General features: G+C 39.7%; 1 protein-coding gene across 1 annotated transcript; it reads right to left on the bottom strand.

The window, feature by feature from the left end:
• Positions 1-278: 278 nt before the first annotated feature.
• Positions 279-2,925, bottom strand: LOC135112571 (facilitated trehalose transporter Tret1-2 homolog). Its single transcript, XM_064027031.1, has 3 exons — positions 2,177-2,925; positions 1,018-1,150; positions 279-461 (listed from the first exon to the last, which is right to left on the bottom strand). The coding sequence occupies exons 1-3, from the start codon at positions 2,923-2,925 to the stop codon at positions 279-281; spliced, it is 1,065 nt and encodes a 354-aa protein (XP_063883101.1).
• Between the last annotated feature and the right edge of the window lie 17,518 nt (positions 2,926-20,443).

Raw genomic sequence — 20,443 nt, 5'->3', positions numbered from 1 at the left:
TTGCCTTGCCTCCCTACTTGTCCCGTATGAACGAGGACTCGTTCTGGACTCCGGAATGCTGCCTGGAGTCAGCGGCGGCCCAGCAGTCTTCCAGCAACACCAGAAGCATGTGTGTGTTGCAGTAAAGACGTGTGCTGGACTCAGGACTGTTGCTAATCAAATTTAAGAAAGCATCCTCGTATTGCATATTGAGGCTAATAACTGCATTGACTTAAAACTGATAAGCTGCCGTGGTGAAAGGAAAATTAAGTGAACGTAAGACTCTCTCTCTCTCTCTCTTAGCCAATGTCCTGCTGATTGGTTTCCCGAATGAAGAACATGACATGTAGTATCGCTGCAGCAGAGAGGAGTGCATAGTGCCAGTAGAGTCCCGCCAGCGTAAGCACTTCCACCATTGTGCTGTAGAGTTGAAGGGCGGCGATGGTTATGAAATTCAGCCATAACAGACACACGCTCAGCCCCTGCCAAGGTGAGAGACATTACCACCTGTCAGGATTGTAATGTATGTGATGTCTTTTATCTTTTCTTCTTTTTATTATTATTCCTATTATTATTATTATTATTATTATTATTATTATTATTATTATTATTATTATTATTATTATTATTATTATTACATATTATTATTATTATTATTAATTATCATCATCATCATCATCATTAAAGATAAAGGAAGCAGGAAAAGTACTTGCATGTTGGACTGAAAAGATCTTTAAACATGGAACGTTGGATTTTAGTGTAAAGAGAGGGTTACCTGAGGGAATAGTGGTACCCATTGTGCTGTGTGTTGTTAAAACATGGAGCATAGCGGGGAAGAAACAGTTAAATGTAACGGGAAAGAGGTGTTTGAGGAGTATGTGCGGTGTGACATGGAGAGACAATAAAAAATGAGGAGGTACGAAGAGCGTGTTTTGTGAGAGTTGGCCGGACTGGCGGATCAGTGTGCATTAAGAGTACGTGACACGAGTGGCAGATGTACTTGAAGGTATTATAGGAGATGATTAGTGGCATAGTTACCTGTGCCCTGATGCTTGTGGGGAAATACTCCACCGCTATCAGTAATGGTAAGGAACTCAAGCCGGCAGCATTGGCGAAGGCGATCCCATTGAAGCAAAACACAGGAAACAACCGGTTTTCCACTTCGCCACCACTGCTCAAATACAATAATTTGGGAATGTACTTAAAATGGAGTAAATACAAGAATGCAGTCTACATTCGCTCCAAAACTCTTTTTAACAATATTAGCTCTGGCTTATAAACACTCAAAACACTCCTAACTTAACTGTCATCTGTAATGTCATGGCAAGATGCGAAAAGAAAAACTAAAGCAGACATTCGTTTGAATAAATGCCATGGTTCAGTCGGTTAAAGGTCGGCATTCTGGTGTGCTATGTAAGGGTTCGGATCCCATTCATTCTTTCCTCTCTGATCTAATATAGATGTATTTTTTCAGTGGTTCATAGTGGAAAGGATTTTTTTCATTCAGTAGTTACACATCCACCACATTCTCTGACCCTTCCATTTTAACACATTCCTCTTCCTCTCTTCACATCAATCTTTCCCTTTCATCTTTATTTCACTCAGCGATCACACATTTAGCTTTCATTAATGTACCTACATCAAGGTTTCTCAACCTGGGCCATAATATGATTTCCCGCTGGCAGCCATGAAAAATTTTCAGGGGTCACAGGACAAAATTAGGAAAGTGGGAGGACACAAATTTCATAGTAAGGGTTGTAATGTTCCTAAATTTGCGTTGCTAATAATAAGCCTAATAATTTCATGCTGGTGCAATGTTGTTTTCTTTTCAGCTGTTTTAGTGTTTTATTTAGCAACTTTCTGCTATAATTATATCGACATTCCCTTAACATGAGTTGACAACAGTGGATTATCACGCACTTTCAGTCCTCAGTTACGCACCATCTGTCATATTGATTTAATTAAAATTGAGGTGTGAATTCCAAGTCCATAGTTCAGTCCTAATTATACTATATCTACTTCTTAAGTTAAAAGGAAAAAATAATAATTAACTCAGGGAGGATACGAAAACTCAAATTGTCTTGGAGGGAGACCAATGGCTAAAAAAAAAAAAAAAAAAAGAATGTTGAGGAAGCCTGGTGTAACTACATAAAAGAGCGAATACTTATGAACTACAGATGTGTCGTGGCTCCCACACCTTGGTGCCTCAGGTAGATAGGAGACCGTCGCGCTGTCGTCCAGCGAAGGTAACAGTCTGATGTCAGGCTCATGTCCGGGCAATGGTGCAGGCGGTAGAAAGTAAGTATAGAATCCCAGCATAGCGTAGCCAGTAGCCATGAACACAAGGGACACTATCAAACACAAGCGGCGTCCCACGCGGTCCACCACGCTGCCCGAGAGAATGACGCCACTCAGACTCACCGAGGAGATGATGAGGGTGCTCAGGTTGTGGTCCATTGTGACGCCGAGGTCTTTCAGCATGCGTGTTGTGTACGATATAATGACATCTGAGCCACAGAATGCCCGTAAGAAAATCAGTACAAACAGTGGCACCATTTTGTTCAACATACGAGTATCTTTTTTAATCAAGGCAGTGTATCCCGAGCTGCCGTCTTCCCGTTCATTGCGGAGTTTTAGAAGCGACAACTCTGCATCCACGTCAGCTTTCGGACCTCTGACTACCCTTAGAACTCTGCGTGCCTCGGCCTCCTTGTTCTGCACGGTGAGGAATGCGGGAGTCTCGGGCAGTACCAGCCACACACTGATGCCGTATATAACTAACAGAATAACGTTGATCATGGCCATCTTGTACCATGATAAGTCAGTTGCAGTCGCCGCTACCGTCAAGTATCCCACGAACTTCATGACTTCTGTAGTGATAGTAGCCATGCCGCGGAAGCTGATGTTGGTGATTTCAGCAGCATATATCTTTGAGGAGATCAACATGATCAAGGTGCCGAATCCGCAGAAGAACCTATGAGAATGTCACTGTTGCTTTACATATAGTATATATATAGGTGCACACACCACAGTATCACCACCACCACTATCACCACAACAATCTCTACTACTACTAGTACTGCTACTGTTACAACAACAACAACAACAACAACAACAACAACAACAACTACTATTACTACTACTACTACTACTACTACTACTACTACTACTGCTACTATTATGGGACAGTCTTCAGTATTTTATCATGAGTATTTTCGAAATTATACAAACAATTATTGAAAACTCAGCGTGGCAACCACACCCTGCACTGGCACACGCTCTGAGTACATGTACACGTCTCGCGCGTCTTGTTATTTATTTATTTATTTATTTTACTTTATTTATTTATTTTTATTTTATTTATTTATTTATTTATTTATTTTATTTTTTTTCCATATTACAGGCATAATTTCTGTTCATTGTGTTACCTTCTAGTTATTCCTTACATTCCCTACCTGCCGACGAGGATCAGGGTATTATTATATGCGAAGATGATGAAGAACCAGCCTAAAATGAGCGGGAAACAGCCGTAGATGTTCGACAAGCGGCGACCAAAACTCCCAGTCAGCCAACCACCAAGGAACACTGACGTCGTCTTGCCAGCAAACGATAAGCTGCCTGGTGGTGGGTGGGAAAAAAAAAAAAAAAACGTGTCACTGGCCATCTTTGTGGGTAAGAAAAGACTCATTTAGGTGTGACGTGCGAGTCAGATGCGTAACGTGATTTATGGACAAGTGAGTTTGTGACACATAATGACCCATCTATGGGTAGGACTGCAACCATTCGCACACCACACATCAGTGTCGTGTTCGTAGCTGCCCTCTAGTACGCAGTTGTTCGCTCTTTGTTTAAATAAATAAATAAAATAAATAAAATAAAATATAATAAAAAAGCCTAATTACTGTGAACACTTAATAGGGTCTGTTTCATCCCCATATTCGGCTTATTTTTAGCCAAGTCATTAGCCATGTTGGTGACAGCATGTTGTGCTCCTAGCTGTTCACCCAAGAACTGCGCATATTCAGAACCTATTGTTTACAAACAAAGTCGTGTTGATAAACATTATCTGTTCGCTGCTGTCCACAACAACATGGCTGAAGACTTGGTTAAAAGATTAGCCAAATATAGGGATGAAATAAACCCTATAAAGAGTTCACAGCAGTCCAGCTTTTGTTTGTAAACAAAGAGCTGACAGCTATGGAGGTATAAGGGGACAGCTACGAACAGGGACAACGAAGTTACAATCCCTCACCTAACATTCCTTACCTACTTGCTGCTAAATGAGATGTTAAGTTTGGTTGGTTAGTTAGCTTAGGCTGGGCTAGGTTATATTGGTGGTTAGATTAGGTTAGTCTAGGTTAGATTGAGTTAGCCTAAGTAGTTAGGCTAGGTTGAGCTAAGTGGTTAGGTCACATTGGGTTGAGTTAAGCTAGGCTAGGTAAGTAATGGCAGCGATGGTTACCAGGCCAGTCCTTCTTTCAGCTCCGGTGGGCGGAAGAATGTGGCACTTACCTACCATGTCCATTTCCCAGGGTGTGAAGTGGAGCTGATGGTTGAGTAGAGTGGAGTTGTCGGAAGAAAGCTGGGTGGAGAAGGCATTGGGCCAGGACAGGACAAGGCCGAACTCGAAAGAACTCAGCGAGATCAGGAGTATCATTATGACCTGTAACTGTATCTGCTGGTATCTGTGTCTAGATGAATTACTGCGAATACCATTATCACCTATAACTGTATCTGCTGGTATATGTGTCTAGAGAAATTACTGTTTTTCAATTTGTTACTCCTTATCCCTTCCTGCCTACCTGCTTCAGCGTGGGTCTCAGCACTGCACCCATCGGAGCGCCCACCACAAAGTCACACAGGTGGGGACCGAGAGGTGCTTGCATCTGCAGCATTTGTTGGGCGAGGCTCATGATGGCTGGGGATACCTGCTGCTCTTGCGCCCCAGTGCCACCCACACCCTCGCCAGCTTGTATAAGCACTGAAGCGCCCCCTTGAACCTTCTCAGTGCCATTCTGTCACGGAGGGAAGCTGAATGGTAATGATTCACAAAAGTTGTCGGTCTACTTTTGGAGACACGGTGAACTTCCTTCCTCGTTTCACCTCGAAGATCTTTAATAGGTCTTAGTGGAGGCTCTAAAAGTTTTTCAAGGATGATTTCATGTTTATAATGAGAGTTCAGCAAGGATTCTGCATCATTTAGTAAAAAAAAAAAAAAAAAAAAAAAAAAAGCATGAGAACCATCTTTGGCCTTTGAGGACAATCATAATGATGTCTCAGATATCCCTCAACTTGAATGTGAATAAGTAAGTAGAGAGTGTTTAGACGTGCTTCCTTAGCTAAGACAAAAGTAAGAAATAAAAGAAACAAGCTCTTAAAAAGCATTATGATGATTAAGTCATACTGTGTTAAATCATTCCTGCTGCAAGGATTTTATAGTATCAGAAGAGATGCTGAAGAAATTCAAGTATTATATTATGTATGACCACGATGAAGATAATGAAGGCGATATTGATAATACAGAACCTGATGATGTGGAATTGATGGTTGAAGTTTTACAAGAATTATGAATAGCTGTATGGTACGAAGATGTGCTGAATTTATGTCTTTTCTGTTTTTGGTGTGTATGGGGGGAGTCAATAAATCTCAGCCCAAATAAAGGATTTGAACTTTTGGACATTTTCGAAAATATTTTGCCCCCAGCAAAAAATAAATAAATAAATAAAAATAAAAGGAGTAAAGCTGCCAATAAAATTTTGCGGGACGTGGCAACCCTGATTCACACTTCCCTTGGCCCCCGACAGAGACGAGAAAGTACTCTTGTCCTCACTTTGAGGTGATCAGTCACAGCTTGGAGAATGTGATCCGGAAAAAGGCTCCTTCATACCAAGTAGTACACACTTCTACCACACTCAGTTGTCCCGCACCTGAGTGAGACCATATTAATGATAACGATAATAATAATGATAATAATGATAATAATAATAATAATAATAATAATAATAATAATAATAATAATAATAATTATTATTATTATTATTATTATTATTATTATTATTATTATTATTATTATTATTATTGTTATTATTATTATTATTATTATTATTATTATCATTATTATTATTATCATTATTATTAATATGCATATTAATAATAATGATAATGATGATAGTGAAGGCAGTGGGTGGAGCCTATCTGGTGGGCGGAGCTATGCATGTCTACCCAAAACATTAGGAAGAGTCGTGAGCAAATCCTAGCTAAAATTTTTTTTTTTTCCCTTAATTCCTCCATATATCATGTGATTAGTAATTATCAATATGATTGAACGGATACAGCATGAATTGCACTTACAAGTTTAAGAGAAAAAACAGCCAAATTTCCCTTCCTTCTTTACACTATGAAAAGCAAATATTTACTCACGGGTGCTACTTTGGCTTGTTATCTACCTGTCATGTATCTACTTTGGTATGCAATCTAAACTTTATATTGCGATCTACGTGTTATGAATCTACTTTTGTATGCGATCTACACTTTGTACAACAAGAAAAGTTGTACTTATCAAGAACAAGGAAAACACTTGTCTTGGTTTCGAGAGAAAATGTCTGGTTAGAGAGTCTGAAGCATGTTCAAGTGTTGAAGTTCAAAGAAGAGACCGTGAGACACTTCATCCAGTTATTTAGAGAGAAGTCGCTGAAGGCTCAATAATCCATTCCGACGACTGGCCAGCTTACTCTAATTTAAACTAACTCAAATTTCGTCATTGTTCCGTAAATCATCGGCAATATTACGTCGATCCTAACATTCTGCTGGCAGATGATGAGAAAAGAAGCTCCTGACCTTTAGAATTTTTAAGCGATGTACTGTAAGTGATGTTCATTGCTAGAATACGAATAAAAAGAATAAAAAAAAATTTTAATTTCATTTTCTCTATTATATGTAATTCCAAATAAAATTTGTAAGGTTTAGATACTTTTTCCTCGTAGATAATAAGCCAAATTACGGTGTAGATATTTTTCCTTGTAGATAACAAGACTATGCTACTATGCTAATATGTTACAACAGCCAGTGGGGTGTGCTACAGCAACCAGTAAGTTAAGCAAAAAAAAAAGGTCGTGGGAGCTTCTTGGTGACAGTCTTTTAGGTGAATAGATGGAGTATCAATATCATAAAACATGCTGCATAGATGATTTTCTCTACATTTTCCTTCATATCTAAGGGAAACACAATACACAGACGAACATTACAGTATATATACATGCATGTAATAGCGAGCCTATTTTAATTGTTTTGTTTTTGTCCTTGGTCTGGTTCTCCTGTAAATAAAAAAAAGACCACCCCAATATGAGATTCTGTTAAATCCATCTCCCTTTTTTTTTTTTTTCTACAAAATATGCATAATAACTATTTGCTATTCTTACAGTATGGTGGGCTAGGTTAGATCGAATTAAGTGATATATTATTTGCAGTGATGGATTAAGCGATGGTGATGGCAGCCCTGGAATGACTTTAAGGGAGGCCACCGTGGGCCTACGCAAAAAGGGGGGGCCAAAATAGTTAGGTATTCAGATGTTCCAATTGAAAAAAGAAAAAAAAAAAAAAGATGGCCAGGGAATTAGAGGCGCCCATGACTGCCTCACCGCCCAGGGCTCAAGACACCCTTACTCCAACACTGTATTTTGCAGAATTTTTCAAGGTTTTGAGAAATTACTATGTTTTAAAATTAATTGTGAAGAGGCACAAGGAACTATATATTCCAGTAATTTGAATACTGTTTGCTTGTGTAAGTCCTAACTGTCAGTCAGAAAATTAATATTGCAGCAGAGGAGTTTGTGACATACTAACGTGCCAAGATTTATCACATCATTTATCATTTCTAATACGTAGTTAATAGTAAGTGTTCATTGCACTTATGGTTATATATATATATATATATATATATATATATATATATATATATATATATATATATATATATATAGAGAGAGAGAGAGAGAGAGAGAGAGAGAGAGAGAGAGAGAGAGAGAGAGAGAGAGAGAGAGAGAGAGAGAGAGAGAGAGAGAGAGAGAGAGAGAGAGAGAGAGAGAGAGAGAACTCTACATTACTTTAATTCGATTTGTTTGCATGTGGATCTCACAGAAGACGAACTGCAAGTTAAATTCTTGAAATAACTCGTCACATGATCTTCCGGGTCTTTTGGCGCACTCATGACTTAACCCAGTTTTTTAGCATTTCATGCGATAATTGGCCATGAAAATCTCTACACTTTAACGGTGAAATGATACCTCACCATCGTTACTCCTCCTGGTACAACTATAAGCCGAACAAGCAGGCATAATGGGAAAAAAGTTGAGGTGGGTGAGTGTCTGGCTTATCGGTAACTGAGCAATGTTTTGGGTTGACTTCCGAGAAGGGAGCGGAGCTTAGCGGCTTCACTTCTGTGACATCATGGCCTTTTCCGTTATTCTTCCTCCAAGGTAAATTGTCACGTGTGGAACATTGCTGCTTGATTGGCTTTTTTTTTTAGGCCAAAACTTCTTTTTTTTTTTCAAGCATTTGGCCTAAGGATATAGTAATAGTTTGGAGTTAATTACCGAATCTGGCTTATTTATTTATTTATTATTATTTTTTTTTTGGGGGGGAGGGCTTTTCCTGAATATGTGGCTTTCCATTTAGCGAGAATAAGCTTATTTAATATGGTGAGTTCATTTGCCGCCTCCTAAGACAAAAATTAATTGAGTACGCGTATGTTTTCCTTAATTTTCTTTTGTTACCTTGGTTATCCATACAATTTATCTCATTTTCTCTTATTGTTATTGAATAACAATAAGAGAAAATTGGACAAAACAACTGGGTGGTAATGTTGATGGCGCATGAAGTCTACGGCTGAATTTTAGCGTTTTTTTTTTTTTTTTTTTTTTTACGTGTCTGATGTAATTTTAGGTCTCCTATCAACAGTAACCTATGTTCATGAATAAGTCAGGAGTATGTTGGTGGGGTAATGACTATTCTAATACCGTATATAAGTAGCTGGCTGCAGTAAGGGGCCAAACGTCAAAAGTAAACAAACAAGTAAATAGACTTGCTTAGAGGAATAGCGAGTGTAGAGAAATTTGATATCATTGCTTTAACTGAAACTTGGTTAGATATGTCAGGAAAAGTATTTAATCCAGAGGTTAAGATAGATGGGTATACAATGTTCTATAAAGATAGAGAAAACAGGAGAGGAGGTGTCGCGTTATACGTTAGGGACACATTACAGTGCTGTATGAACAATAGAATTAAAACAGATAACAAAGCAGAGTCGATATGGGTAGATATTAAGGAAGGATCGCAGTCAGTAGTACTAGGGGTAGTTTACAGACCACCGACCAGTACAGAGGAAATTAACACCTCACTGTGGCAGGAATTAAATAGAGCAGGCAGGTACAGTCAGGTATGTGTGGTAGGAGATTTTAATTTTAGGAATATCGACTGGAGTCTGATTGTGGGTAACAAGGAAGCAGAGGAATTCCTTAGGGTAATTCAGGATAATTTTTTAAAACAGGTAGTCGTAGAACCCACAAGGGGGAATAATATTCTAGATTTAATTCTTACTAACAGGGAGGAAGCAGTCACGCAGGTAGAGGTTGGAGGACAGCTAGGTAACAGTGACCATAGGGAAATTAGGTACAATCTAGAATGGGAAGAAACTGTTAGAAATAAAAACACTAGTAAAATACCTGACTTTAGGAGAGCAGATTTTGAAGAATTGAAAAGGTACCTCCAAGGAGTGGACTGGCAAAGGATGCAGGGTGAGGTCAGGTCAGGGACGGAGTTCAGAGAGATAAGGCAGGTTGAGGGAGGTGAGGTGAGGCTCCAGAAGGGAGGAGGAAAGAGGAAGGGGGGAGATAGGTGTGAGTATGTTGGAATGTCAGGTCATGCTGAAATGAGAGATGAAAGGTCGAGGCGAGTTGATGAGGGTGGGGAGAGGATGGTAGGGAACGAGATGAGGAGATTAGGTGAAGTAAATGTAGATGAATTGTATAAATATTTCGTAGATAAAGTTCATACAGGTCAGTTAGCAAATATCCCGTATAAAACAATAAGATCACAAAAAAATGACCCTAAATGGATGACTGCTAGGTTAAAGCATTATATAGGGCGTAAGAGAAGTATATATAAGAGATTAAAGGCAGGTGAGGAAGTTTTAAGGACACAGTATAATGAATTAGTTAGATCAGTCAGGAAGTTAACGAGGAAAGCTAAGGACAATTATGAATTAAAGGTAGCCAGCCAGGCGAAGACGGACCCCAAGGGATTTTATCAGGTATACAGGACGAAAAATAAGGATACTGTAGGTCCATTAAAGGCAGCAGATGGGGAGCTGGTTAGTTCTGGGGATGAGATTAGTAAACTTCTGAATGATTATTTTTTAACTGTCTTCACTCAGGAAAACATGCAGGATATGCCAGATAGTGAACAGGTGTTTAGAGCAGATGAGTATGAGAAGCTGACGGATATTTCCATAACTAGGGAGATAGTGGAGCAGGAGATAGATAGGCTAAAAAAGTTCAAGTCACCAGGACCTGATGAAATATATCCCAGAGTACTGAAGGAATGTAAAAAGATTATTAGTGAGCCGTTAGTTTCTGTCTTTAGGAAATCACTGGAGTCGGGTGAGGTACCAGTAATGTGGAGGCAGGCTAATGTAGTACCCATCTTTAAGAAAGGGGATAAAACTTTAGCGTCTAATTATAGACCTGTCAGCTTAACTTCAGTTGTAGGTAAAATGTTAGAGTCAATAATAGCCAGGAACATTAGGGAACATTTAGACAAACATAACTTGATAAATCAGTCACAGCATGGCTTCACGAAGGGGAAGTCTTGCCTGACAAACTTGTTAAGTTTTTACAGTAAGGTGTACGAGGCAGTAGATAATGGTGATAGTTATGATATCTTATATCTGGACTTTAGTAAAGCATTCGACAAGGTGCCCCATCAAAGGCTCCTGCGAAAGGTTAGGGCGCACGGGATAGATGGGAAGGTGTTAGGTTGGATAGGGTCATGGCTTGGTAACAGGCGACAGAGAGTGGTAATAAACGGCTCGAAATCCGAGTGGGGTCATGTCATTAGTGGGGTGCCACAGGGATCAGTATTAGGGCCATTATTATTTCTAATATATATCAATGACTTGGATAGTGGAATTAGTAGCGATGTTAGTAAATTTGCGGATGACACAAAGATAGGTAGATTAATTAGGTCAGAAGCGGATGCCATCGCCTTGCAGACAGACTTAGATAGAATGAATGAATGGACGGATAGATGGCAAATGCAATTTAATATCAATAAATGCAAAGTGCTTAGCGTAGGTAGAGGAAACCCACACAATAGGTACACATTAAACACCCAAACTCTGGTAGGTACAGGGTACGAGAAAGATTTAGGAGTTATAGTTAGCTCTGAACTCCGTCTAGGGAAACAATGCATAGAAGCCAGAAACAAGGCAAATAGGGTACTAGGATTCATTTTTAGGAGTGTTAAAAGTAGAAGGCCGGAAGTAATATTAAAATTATACTTGGCGCTGGTCAGACCTCATCTAGACTACGCTGTGCAGTTCTGGTCCCCACATTACAGGAAAGATATAGGTCTATTAGAATCAGTACAGAGGAGAATGACTAAAAGGATACAGGGGATGAGGAGTATTCCTTACGAAGCGAGGTTGAAGCGGTTAAATTTACATTCTCTAGAGAGACGTAGGTTAAGAGGGGACCTGATAGAAGTCTTTAAATGGTATAAGGGTTATAACAAGGGAGATGTAAGCAAAATTCTTAGGATCAGCAACCAGGGTAGAACAAGAAATAACGGGTTCAAGCTTGAAAAATTTAGGTTTAGGAAGGAGATAGGAAAAAATTGGTTCTCAAATAGAGTGGTAGATGAGTGGAACGGACTCAGTAATCATGTAGTTAGTGCTAGGACACTAGAGAGCTTTAAGAGAAGATTAGACAAGTTTATGGATGGGGATAACAGATGGAAATAGGTAGGAGTGTTTCATACAGGGACTGCCACGTGTAAGCCTGGTCGCTTCTTGCAGCTTCCCTTATTTCTTATGTTCTTATGTTCTTAAGTAAATTGCATTTAAAGGTAAGCACACTGCGTGCGTCGGTCGTTCACTATCGCTTTACTTTACCTGTCTAGTGTGTCCTATTTAGAGTATATACAATTGTGTGTTATATCTCGTTATAGACTACATTTTCTTAGCTTTTACTTAATATACTTATGATTTCTTTACTTTTTTTTTTTTTTATGTAGAAGGGACACTGACCAAAGGCAACAAAAATCCGATAAAAAAAATACCCACTGAAATAGCAGTCCCATAAAAAGGGTCCAAAGCGGTGGTCAAAATATGAAGGATAAAGCGGTAGTAAAAAATTGAAGGATAAGCATCTTGAAACCTCCCTCTTGAAGGAATTCAAGTCATAGGAAGGTGGAAATACAGAAGCAGGCAGGGAGTTCCAGAGTTTACCAGAGAAAGGGATGAATGATTGAGAATACTGGTTAACTCTTGCGTTAGAGAGGTGGACAGAATAGGGGTGAGAGAAAGAAGAAAGTCTTGTGCAGCGAGGCCGTGGAAGGAGGGGAGGCATGCAGTTAGCAAGATCAGAAGAGCAGTTAGCATGAAAATAGCAGTAGAAGACAGCTAGATATGCAACATTGCGGCGGTGAGAGAGAGGCTGAAGACAGTCAGTTAGAGGAGAGGAGTTGATGAGATGAAAAGCTTTTGATTCCACCCTGTCTAGAAGAGCAGTATGAGTGGAACCCCCCCAGACATGTGAAGCATACTCCATACATGGACGGATAAGGCCCTTGTACAGAGTTAGCAGCTGGAGGGGTGAGAAAAACTGGCGGAGACGTCTCAGAACACCTAACTTCATAGAAGCTCTTTTAGCTAGAGATAAGATGTGAAGTTTCCAGTTCAGATTATAAGTAAAGGACAGACCGAGGATGTTCAGTGTAGAAGAGGGGAACAGTTGAGTGTCATTGAAGAAGAGGGGATAGTTGTCTGGAAGGTTGTGTCGAGTTGACAGATGGAGGAATTGAGTTTTTGAGGCATTGAACAATACCAAGTTTGCTCTGCCCCAATCAGAAATCTTAGAAAGATCAGAAGTCAGGCGTTCTGTGGCTTCCCTGCGTGATATGTTTACCTCCTGAAGGGTTGGACGTCTATGAAAAGACGTGGAAAAGTGCAGGGTGGTATCATCAGCGTAGGAGTGGATAGGACAAGAAGTTTGGTTTAGAAGATCATTAATGAATAATAAGAAGAGAGTGGGTGACAGGACAGAACCCTGAGGAACACCACTGTTAATAGATTTAGGAGAAGAACAGTGACCGTCTATCACAGCAGGAATAGAACGGTCAGAAAGGAAACTTGAGATGAAGTTACAGAGAGAAGGATAGAAACCGTAGGAGGGTAGTTTGGAAATTAAAGCTTCGTGCCAGACTCTATCAAAAGCTTTTGATATGTCCAAGGCAACAGCAAAAGTTTCACCAAAATTTCTAAAAGAGGATGACCAAGACTCAGTAAGGAAAGCCAGAAGATCACCAGTAGAGCGACCTTGACGGAACCCATACTGGCGATCAGATAGAAGGTTGTGAAGTGACAGATGTTTAAGAATCTTCCTGTTGAGGATAGATTCAAAAACTTTAGATAGGCAGGAAAATAAAGCAATAAGACGGTAGTTTGAGGGATTAGAACGGTCACCCTTTTTAGGAACAGGTTGAATGTAGGCAAACTTCCAGCAAGAAGGAAAGGTAGATGTTGACAAACAGAGCTGAAAGAGTTTGACTAGGCAAGGTGCAAGCATGGAGGCACAGTTTCGGAGAACAATAGGAGGGACCCCATCAGGTCCATAAGCCTTCCGAGGGTTTAGGCCAGCGAGGGCATGGAAAACATCATTGTGAAGAATTTTAATAGGTGGCATGAAGTAGTCAGAGGGTGGAGGAGAGGGAGGAACAAGCCCAGAATCGTCCAAGGTAGAGTTTTTAGCAAAGGTTTGAGCGAAGAGTTCAGCTTTAGAAATAGATGTGATAGCAGTGGTGCCATCTGGTTGAAATAGAGGAGGGAAAGAAGAAGAAGCAAAGTTATTGGAGATATTTTTGGATAGATGCCAGAAATCACGAGGGGAGTTAGATCTTGAAAGGTTTTGACATTTTCTGTTAATGAAGGAGTTTTTGGCTAGTTGGAGAACAGACTTGGCATGGTTCTGGGCAGAAATATAAAGTGCATGAGATTCTGGTGATGGAAGGCTTGAGTACCTTTTGTGGGCCACCTCTCTATCATGTATAGCATGAGAACATGCTGTGTTAAACCAAGGTTTAGAAGATGTAGGACGAGAAAAAGAGTGAGGAATGTACGCCTCCATGCCAGACACTATCACATCTGTTATGCGCTCAGCACACAAAGACGGGTCTCTGACACGGAAGCAGTAGTCATTCCAAGGAAAATCAGCAAAATACCTCCTCAGGTCCTCCCAACTACCAGAGGCAAAACGCCAGAGGCACCTTCGCTTAGGGGATCCTGAGGAGGGATTAGAGCGATAGGACAAGATAAAGATATGAGATTGTGATCGGAGGAGCCCAACGGAGAAGAAAGGGTGACAGCATAAGCAGAAGGATTAGAGGTCAGGAAAAGGTCAAGAATGTTGGGCGTATCTCCAAGACGGTCAGGAATACGAGTAGGGTGTTGCACCAATTGCTCTAGGTCATGGAGGATAGCAAAGTTGTAGGTTAGTTCACCAGGATGGACAGTGAAGGGAGAGGAAAGCCAAAGCTGGTGGTGAACATTAAAGTCTCCAAGAATGTAGATCTCTCCAAAAGGGAAGAGGGTCAGAATGTGCTCCACTTTGGAAGTTTAGTCAAAGAATTTCTTATAGTCAGAGGAGTTAGGTGAGAGGTATACAGCACAGATAAATTTAGTATGAGAGTGACTCTGTAGTCGTAGCCAGATTGTGGAAAACTCGGAAGATTCAAGAGCGTGGGCACGAGAGCAGGTTAAGTCATTGCGCACATAAACGCAACATCCAGCTTTGGATCGAAAATGAGGATAGAGAAAGTAGGAGAGAACAGAAAAGGGGCTACTGTCAGTTGCCTCAGACACCTGAGTTTCAGTGAGGAAAAGAAGATGAGGTTTAGAAGAGGAGAAGTGGTGTTCTACAGATTGAAAATTAGATCTTAGACCGCGAATGTTGCTGAAGTTAATGAAGAAAAAGTTGAGGGGGGTGTCAAGACACTTAGGGTCGTCGACAGAAAGGCAGTCCGACCTGGGGACATTTATGACCCCCTTCCCAGATGGGGACTCCGAGGCTGGTGTAGGAGTCGCCATGATGATTTTAAAATTTTTGAGTGAAGGGTGTGTGTGTTATTAGGTGCTTCTAGTTTTGTATGGAGGAAGAGAGTTGTCTTTAGAGGGCAGGCTGTAACTGCCCCCTTGTGTTGTGAGACACAAAGGGAAACGTTCAGTGAGGTCACAGCTGGGTTTAATGATAAGTTCACAGCACCCCCTGAACAGTGCTTTAGACCTCACTGGGAGTAATTATCGTTTCGGCAGGTGTCTACTGCCTACTCCTAATAATAATAATTAGAGTTATAAAATGAGGAATGATACAGTGTGTTAAGTAGGAAACATTTTCAGATTTTGAAACTTTTACATGGCTCAGCAAACATTTAAAAAAAAAAACTGTTGACATGCAGGATCTCTTAATAATTTATTAAGAACAGACTCACACTCCTAAGTAAAACACTCCATGACAATAATTGTAGTGCTTCCTGCAGGCTCAGTTGCGCTGTCTCAGCACCACTCTCTCTAGGACAGTGATTCTCAAAGTGAGTTCTCAGAGTGATAATGGCGGCACTAGTGTGCTACCATTATCTCCTTGGTGTGCCGAGAAAATTTGGGTGGAATTTTGATAAAGGGACGGACGTCGCTGCCAGACGTATGATATTTTTTTTATTTCCTCTTCGTCTCTCTCTCTCTCTCTCTCTCTCTCTCTCTCTCTCTCTCTCTCTCTCTCTCTCTCTCTCTCTCTCTCTCTCTCTCTCTCTCTCTAAACCGTCTCAAGGCAGTGAGACTTTGTAGTGAGGATCTGTTGTTGTTTATTCTTAACATTTTTATCTTCTACTCTGAAAGATTCGCAAGTTGCCTTCCCTTTTCAAGATCACATTATAGAGAGAGAGAGAGAGAGAGAGAGAGAGAGAGAGAGAGAGAGAGAGTGTGTGTGTGTGTGTGTGTGTGTGTGTGTGTGTAAGTGCACTTTCACCATGGTAACGCACCGTTGTGATAGTGCACTTTGTCTCTCTCTCTCTCTCTCTCTCTCTCTCTCTCTCTCTCTCTCTCTCTCTCTCTCTCTCTCTCTCTCTCTCTCTCTCTCTCTCTTGGCAATACCTGAATAATAATTATTGTACCTTAATAGCATAGCTTCCTATAATAACTTGACACAGAACATAAGGATATTGGCATTAACAATGCCTTACGACAGTTTGAGCTGGCTGGTGTGGCATGTGTTGATAAGAGAAAACTTACCCCCCTCCACAATGAAGTTTTTTTATTGTCTTTTATGGAAACTTTCATGTGTGTAAGAATATATATATATATATATATATATATATATATATATATATATATATATATATATATATATATATATATATATATATATATATATATATATATATATATTACAGTCAAAACCCGGAATCAGTCAAAACTAGTTTTAACTAGGTATTTTCAATGTGTTGGTGAACAACTAGTATTACCTAGGCAAAACTAGTTATACCTTAATGTGTTTGATATAACTAGAAATATCAAAGTTTAACTAGTTAAATCTAGTTTTATCTGATCGTGTAAGTTAAAACTAGATTCAACAACGGTACTGAATGTCAAAAGTAGGTGAGGGATATGACCACTCGTTTGAGTACCATTGCTCGTTTGAGTACCATTTTTGGGGAACTCAAACATAACATCCCCATCTAACCTAACCTAACTTAACTAGGTTAGACTAAAAGTGAAACTGGTGTAGTGCCGGGGAAAACATTTATATGTATAAGTAGCACTAGGTTAGATGGGGATGTTATGTTTGAGTTCCCCAAAAATGGTACTCAAACGAGCAATGGTACTCAAACGAGTGGTCATATCCCTCACCTACTTTTGACATTCAGTACCGTTGTTGAATCTAGTTTTAACTTACACGATCAGATAAAACTAGATTTAACTAGTTAAACTTTGATATTTCTAGTTATATCAAACACATTAAGGTATAACTAGTTTTGCCTAGGTAATACTAGTTGTTCACCAGCACATTGAAAATACCTAGTTAAAACTAGTTTTGACTGATTCCGGGTTTAGTTAAAACTAGTTTTGACTGATTCAGGGTTTTGACTGTAACATATATATATATATATATATATATATATATATATATATATATATATATATATATATATATATATATATATATATATATATATATATATATATATATATATATATATATTATTTATTTTTTTTAGTAACAATAGTGTCCACTAATGTTTTGCGTTAAAAGTAACCATCATTATGAACAGCTGCCTGTTCTTACATCTGATATTTACCGAAAGAGATAGTGAAGGCAATAGCATGGTTGATGAGGCACACACTACTATGATTAATGGACGTTGGCTGCACGCACGATAGATACGATCACATCCATGTTACTTCTAAGATGTAGGAGAAATCATAGAACAGAATACATAATTAACTCCATTTCACCGTGGTTGGCGCTTGGCCCCTTGTCGCACGCAGCTACTCCTATTGTGTTGTGACGAAGAAGAAAAAAACAAAAAAAAAAAAAAACATTGTCTAGAGCAGCGTGATCAAATGCGAGCCCGCGGGCCAGATGATTTTATGTGGCCTGTGAACACTCACTGATTAATTTTATGATATGAAAAAGAAAATTTAATTATGTATATTCAGCTATAGTTTGCTTGTTATAACAGGCATTGTTACTAGAATAACATCATGTCTGCAGAACGAAAATCCTTCTCTATGGTTATAAAGTCATAAACACGGCCACTTCTTTGTCCCAGGGACGTTTTTGTAATGTCTTGTTGGTATTTTTGCTTTCACCCTTGAACCCACCAATCTTAATAAGTTTACATTAGATTAGGGTCAAGTTTCAAATGGAACGTTGGGAACTTTATGCCCATAGGCCTAGTTGCCTAGCATATACTGTTACTAGTAACTCTCTTCCACTGTCGGTATTCCCAAATTGGGCACGTATACACAAATCGCCACTCCAGTAATCCACTATAGTTCAGTGCTTAGTACATATCGTATGATATTTGATAAATTTGGAAGTGGAATAATGAAAGTTTTGGCTTCTTTACTGCATATTTTTTATTCTTTTCTGTAGTGTATTTGGCCCTTTTAGCTTTTTTTTTTTTTTTTTGCCTTTGGTATTTTTTTTTGCTTCAGTAATCTGGTAATCCTCTGAAAACTCACATTCTCTGAAGGTGTTATGCTCAGTTTTTTAATCACTAACAGTATCACTCAGACACAGTGGGGTAGATTCTTTTCACATGACCCTTGTTCCTTTCCCCTTCGCTGCTTTTTTCCCATTTCATCGCTTTCGTTTAATTCCCCTTACATTACAAAAAAAAAAAAAAAAAAAAAAAAAAATCCTGTGATGGCATTTTTTCGAGAGGGGCTTAGTAATTGTGATACTGGAAGGAAGTTGAGAAGCACCTGCCACACTGGTGGCTGGGCAGGAAGTGGCATCTGATTCAAGGTGGGCCGCGTGACTGTGTTAGCTTCCAGGTCAAAATAATGCTCCCGGATGACGCCATTGTGCTAAAGTGAGATGAAAGCATCAAAACATCAACCAGGTATTCTATATATTTTTATGCGTTGTCAACTTCTGTATGGAGTTATACTGACTAATTACTATTGTTGTTTCATCTGTGAAGTTAAGAAGGAAATGGAGCAAGTAAACAAGAGTAGTGAGTGATAACAGAGCACCAAAACTTACTCCATATGAGAGTGTTAAAGGCCAGCCACCGAATTTTATACTCGTAGATTTTACGTATTATCAACATATGTACGAAATATGTTATGATCTTGTCATGTAGAGTGTAATTATAGAGAAGCAAGAACGAACGAAGGAGAAAAGAGAGAGAGAGAGAGAGAGAGAGAGAGAGAGAGAGAGAGAGAGAGAGAGAGAGAGAGAGAGAGTAAAGAAGAGAGAGGCTGGGGATGAGAATTTGATACGGCTCTGTCTCTGTCGTGTAGCCTATTGGCAGCACTTATACTCTTTTTATTCTTGGATGAACATTTAGGCGTTGACCAAGATCGCTAGCTAATCTGCCACATCACACAAGTTCTCTTGAATATATCAGTTTTTTTTTTACTTTTTTATTCAAGTATTAAGTATGGATTATTTAGCTCACCAAACCATGCAGTGCTACGAATTGTTCGGGTTCTAAGATAATAAATAGTCTTGGTTTTACATAAATATCACAACATTTGACAACATAGCTTTGCGGCGTTGCCATTTAGGTCGAACACCTAGGGTGCTTATCGGTAGGGTCAGGTGACAGATCAGAGAGAGTATTCACACAGTATCATACAATACTGAGAGAGAGAGAGAGAGAGAGAGAGAGAGAGAGAGAGAGAGAGAGAGAGAGAGAAGAGGTAGGATGGTCGCCTGTCCTTTTCACCAAGGTGTTAAACCGATAATTGGTCCAGTAAAGACATGGCAACGCAGCTCATGGGAAATTCCCCTATTTGGCCAACACCTAAACTTTCTTTTAGGGTAAAAACACTAGTGTAACTTTCACCAGCGCATAGTCACTCATATTCCCCACATAATTTTCCTTACTTCCCATTGTTCATTCAATTTGAATCTCACCCAGCATTTAGTAGAAGAATTGCTCTTGACGATAAAGTAATCAGTATTCATCCAGCCCCCATAGTTTGATCACCAGAATTTTCAGAAGTAAATCGTTTCATTTGTCCCAGTTAGCAGCCTGTGAGTGGTAGGCAATGCAAGCGCGGCGGCGGGGTGGGGTGTGTTCCTCCCCCTCCCCTCGGGCATGAGTCACTGCCTGAGACACGAGATAGACCTATAGTCAGAAAGCAGATGCACGGAGTAGACAAGGCTGGGGTGTTTTTACAGTTAGGTGGGCCAGTTGCTCTAAGGGGATGAGTGAGTAGTTACCGGTCATATGCCCCAGCCTCTAAGGATGGTGTAGGAGTCTCCATATCAGTCTGCCTGGGAGTGTAATTAAGTGTAAAGCACTCCCATTGATGTGACTACTCATCTGTGTGTGTCTGTAAGCCGAACTTTGTTACTGTGAGAGATGAATTACCCTCCTGTCTATTTTTGTGGACACTGTGTCTGTGTATGTGTTTTGTTGAATGCTACTGCTCCTGGAGAGTGCTTGGCCGCAGAGGATC

This window comes from Scylla paramamosain, chromosome 24, assembly GCF_035594125.1.
Source record: "Scylla paramamosain isolate STU-SP2022 chromosome 24, ASM3559412v1, whole genome shotgun sequence".
In the NCBI taxonomy this organism is placed as follows: Eukaryota; Metazoa; Arthropoda; class Malacostraca; order Decapoda; family Portunidae; genus Scylla; species Scylla paramamosain.
This window is presented reverse-complemented; position numbering and strand designations above follow the sequence as displayed.

Excerpts from the sequence above, each read along its gene's own strand:
- LOC135112571 (XM_064027031.1), bottom strand. The coding sequence starts at position 2,925 with ATGTTGATCTCCTCAAAGATATATGCTGCTGAAATCACCAACATCAGC. Across the intron at positions 1,151-2,176 it reads TATCTACCTGAGGCACCAAG|TGGTGGCGAAGTGGAAAACC; the intron begins GTGTGGGAGCCA and ends GTATTTGAGCAG. Across the intron at positions 462-1,017 it reads CCACAAGCATCAGGGCACAG|GGGCTGAGCGTGTGTCTGTT; the intron begins GTAACTATGCCA and ends TCACCTTGGCAG.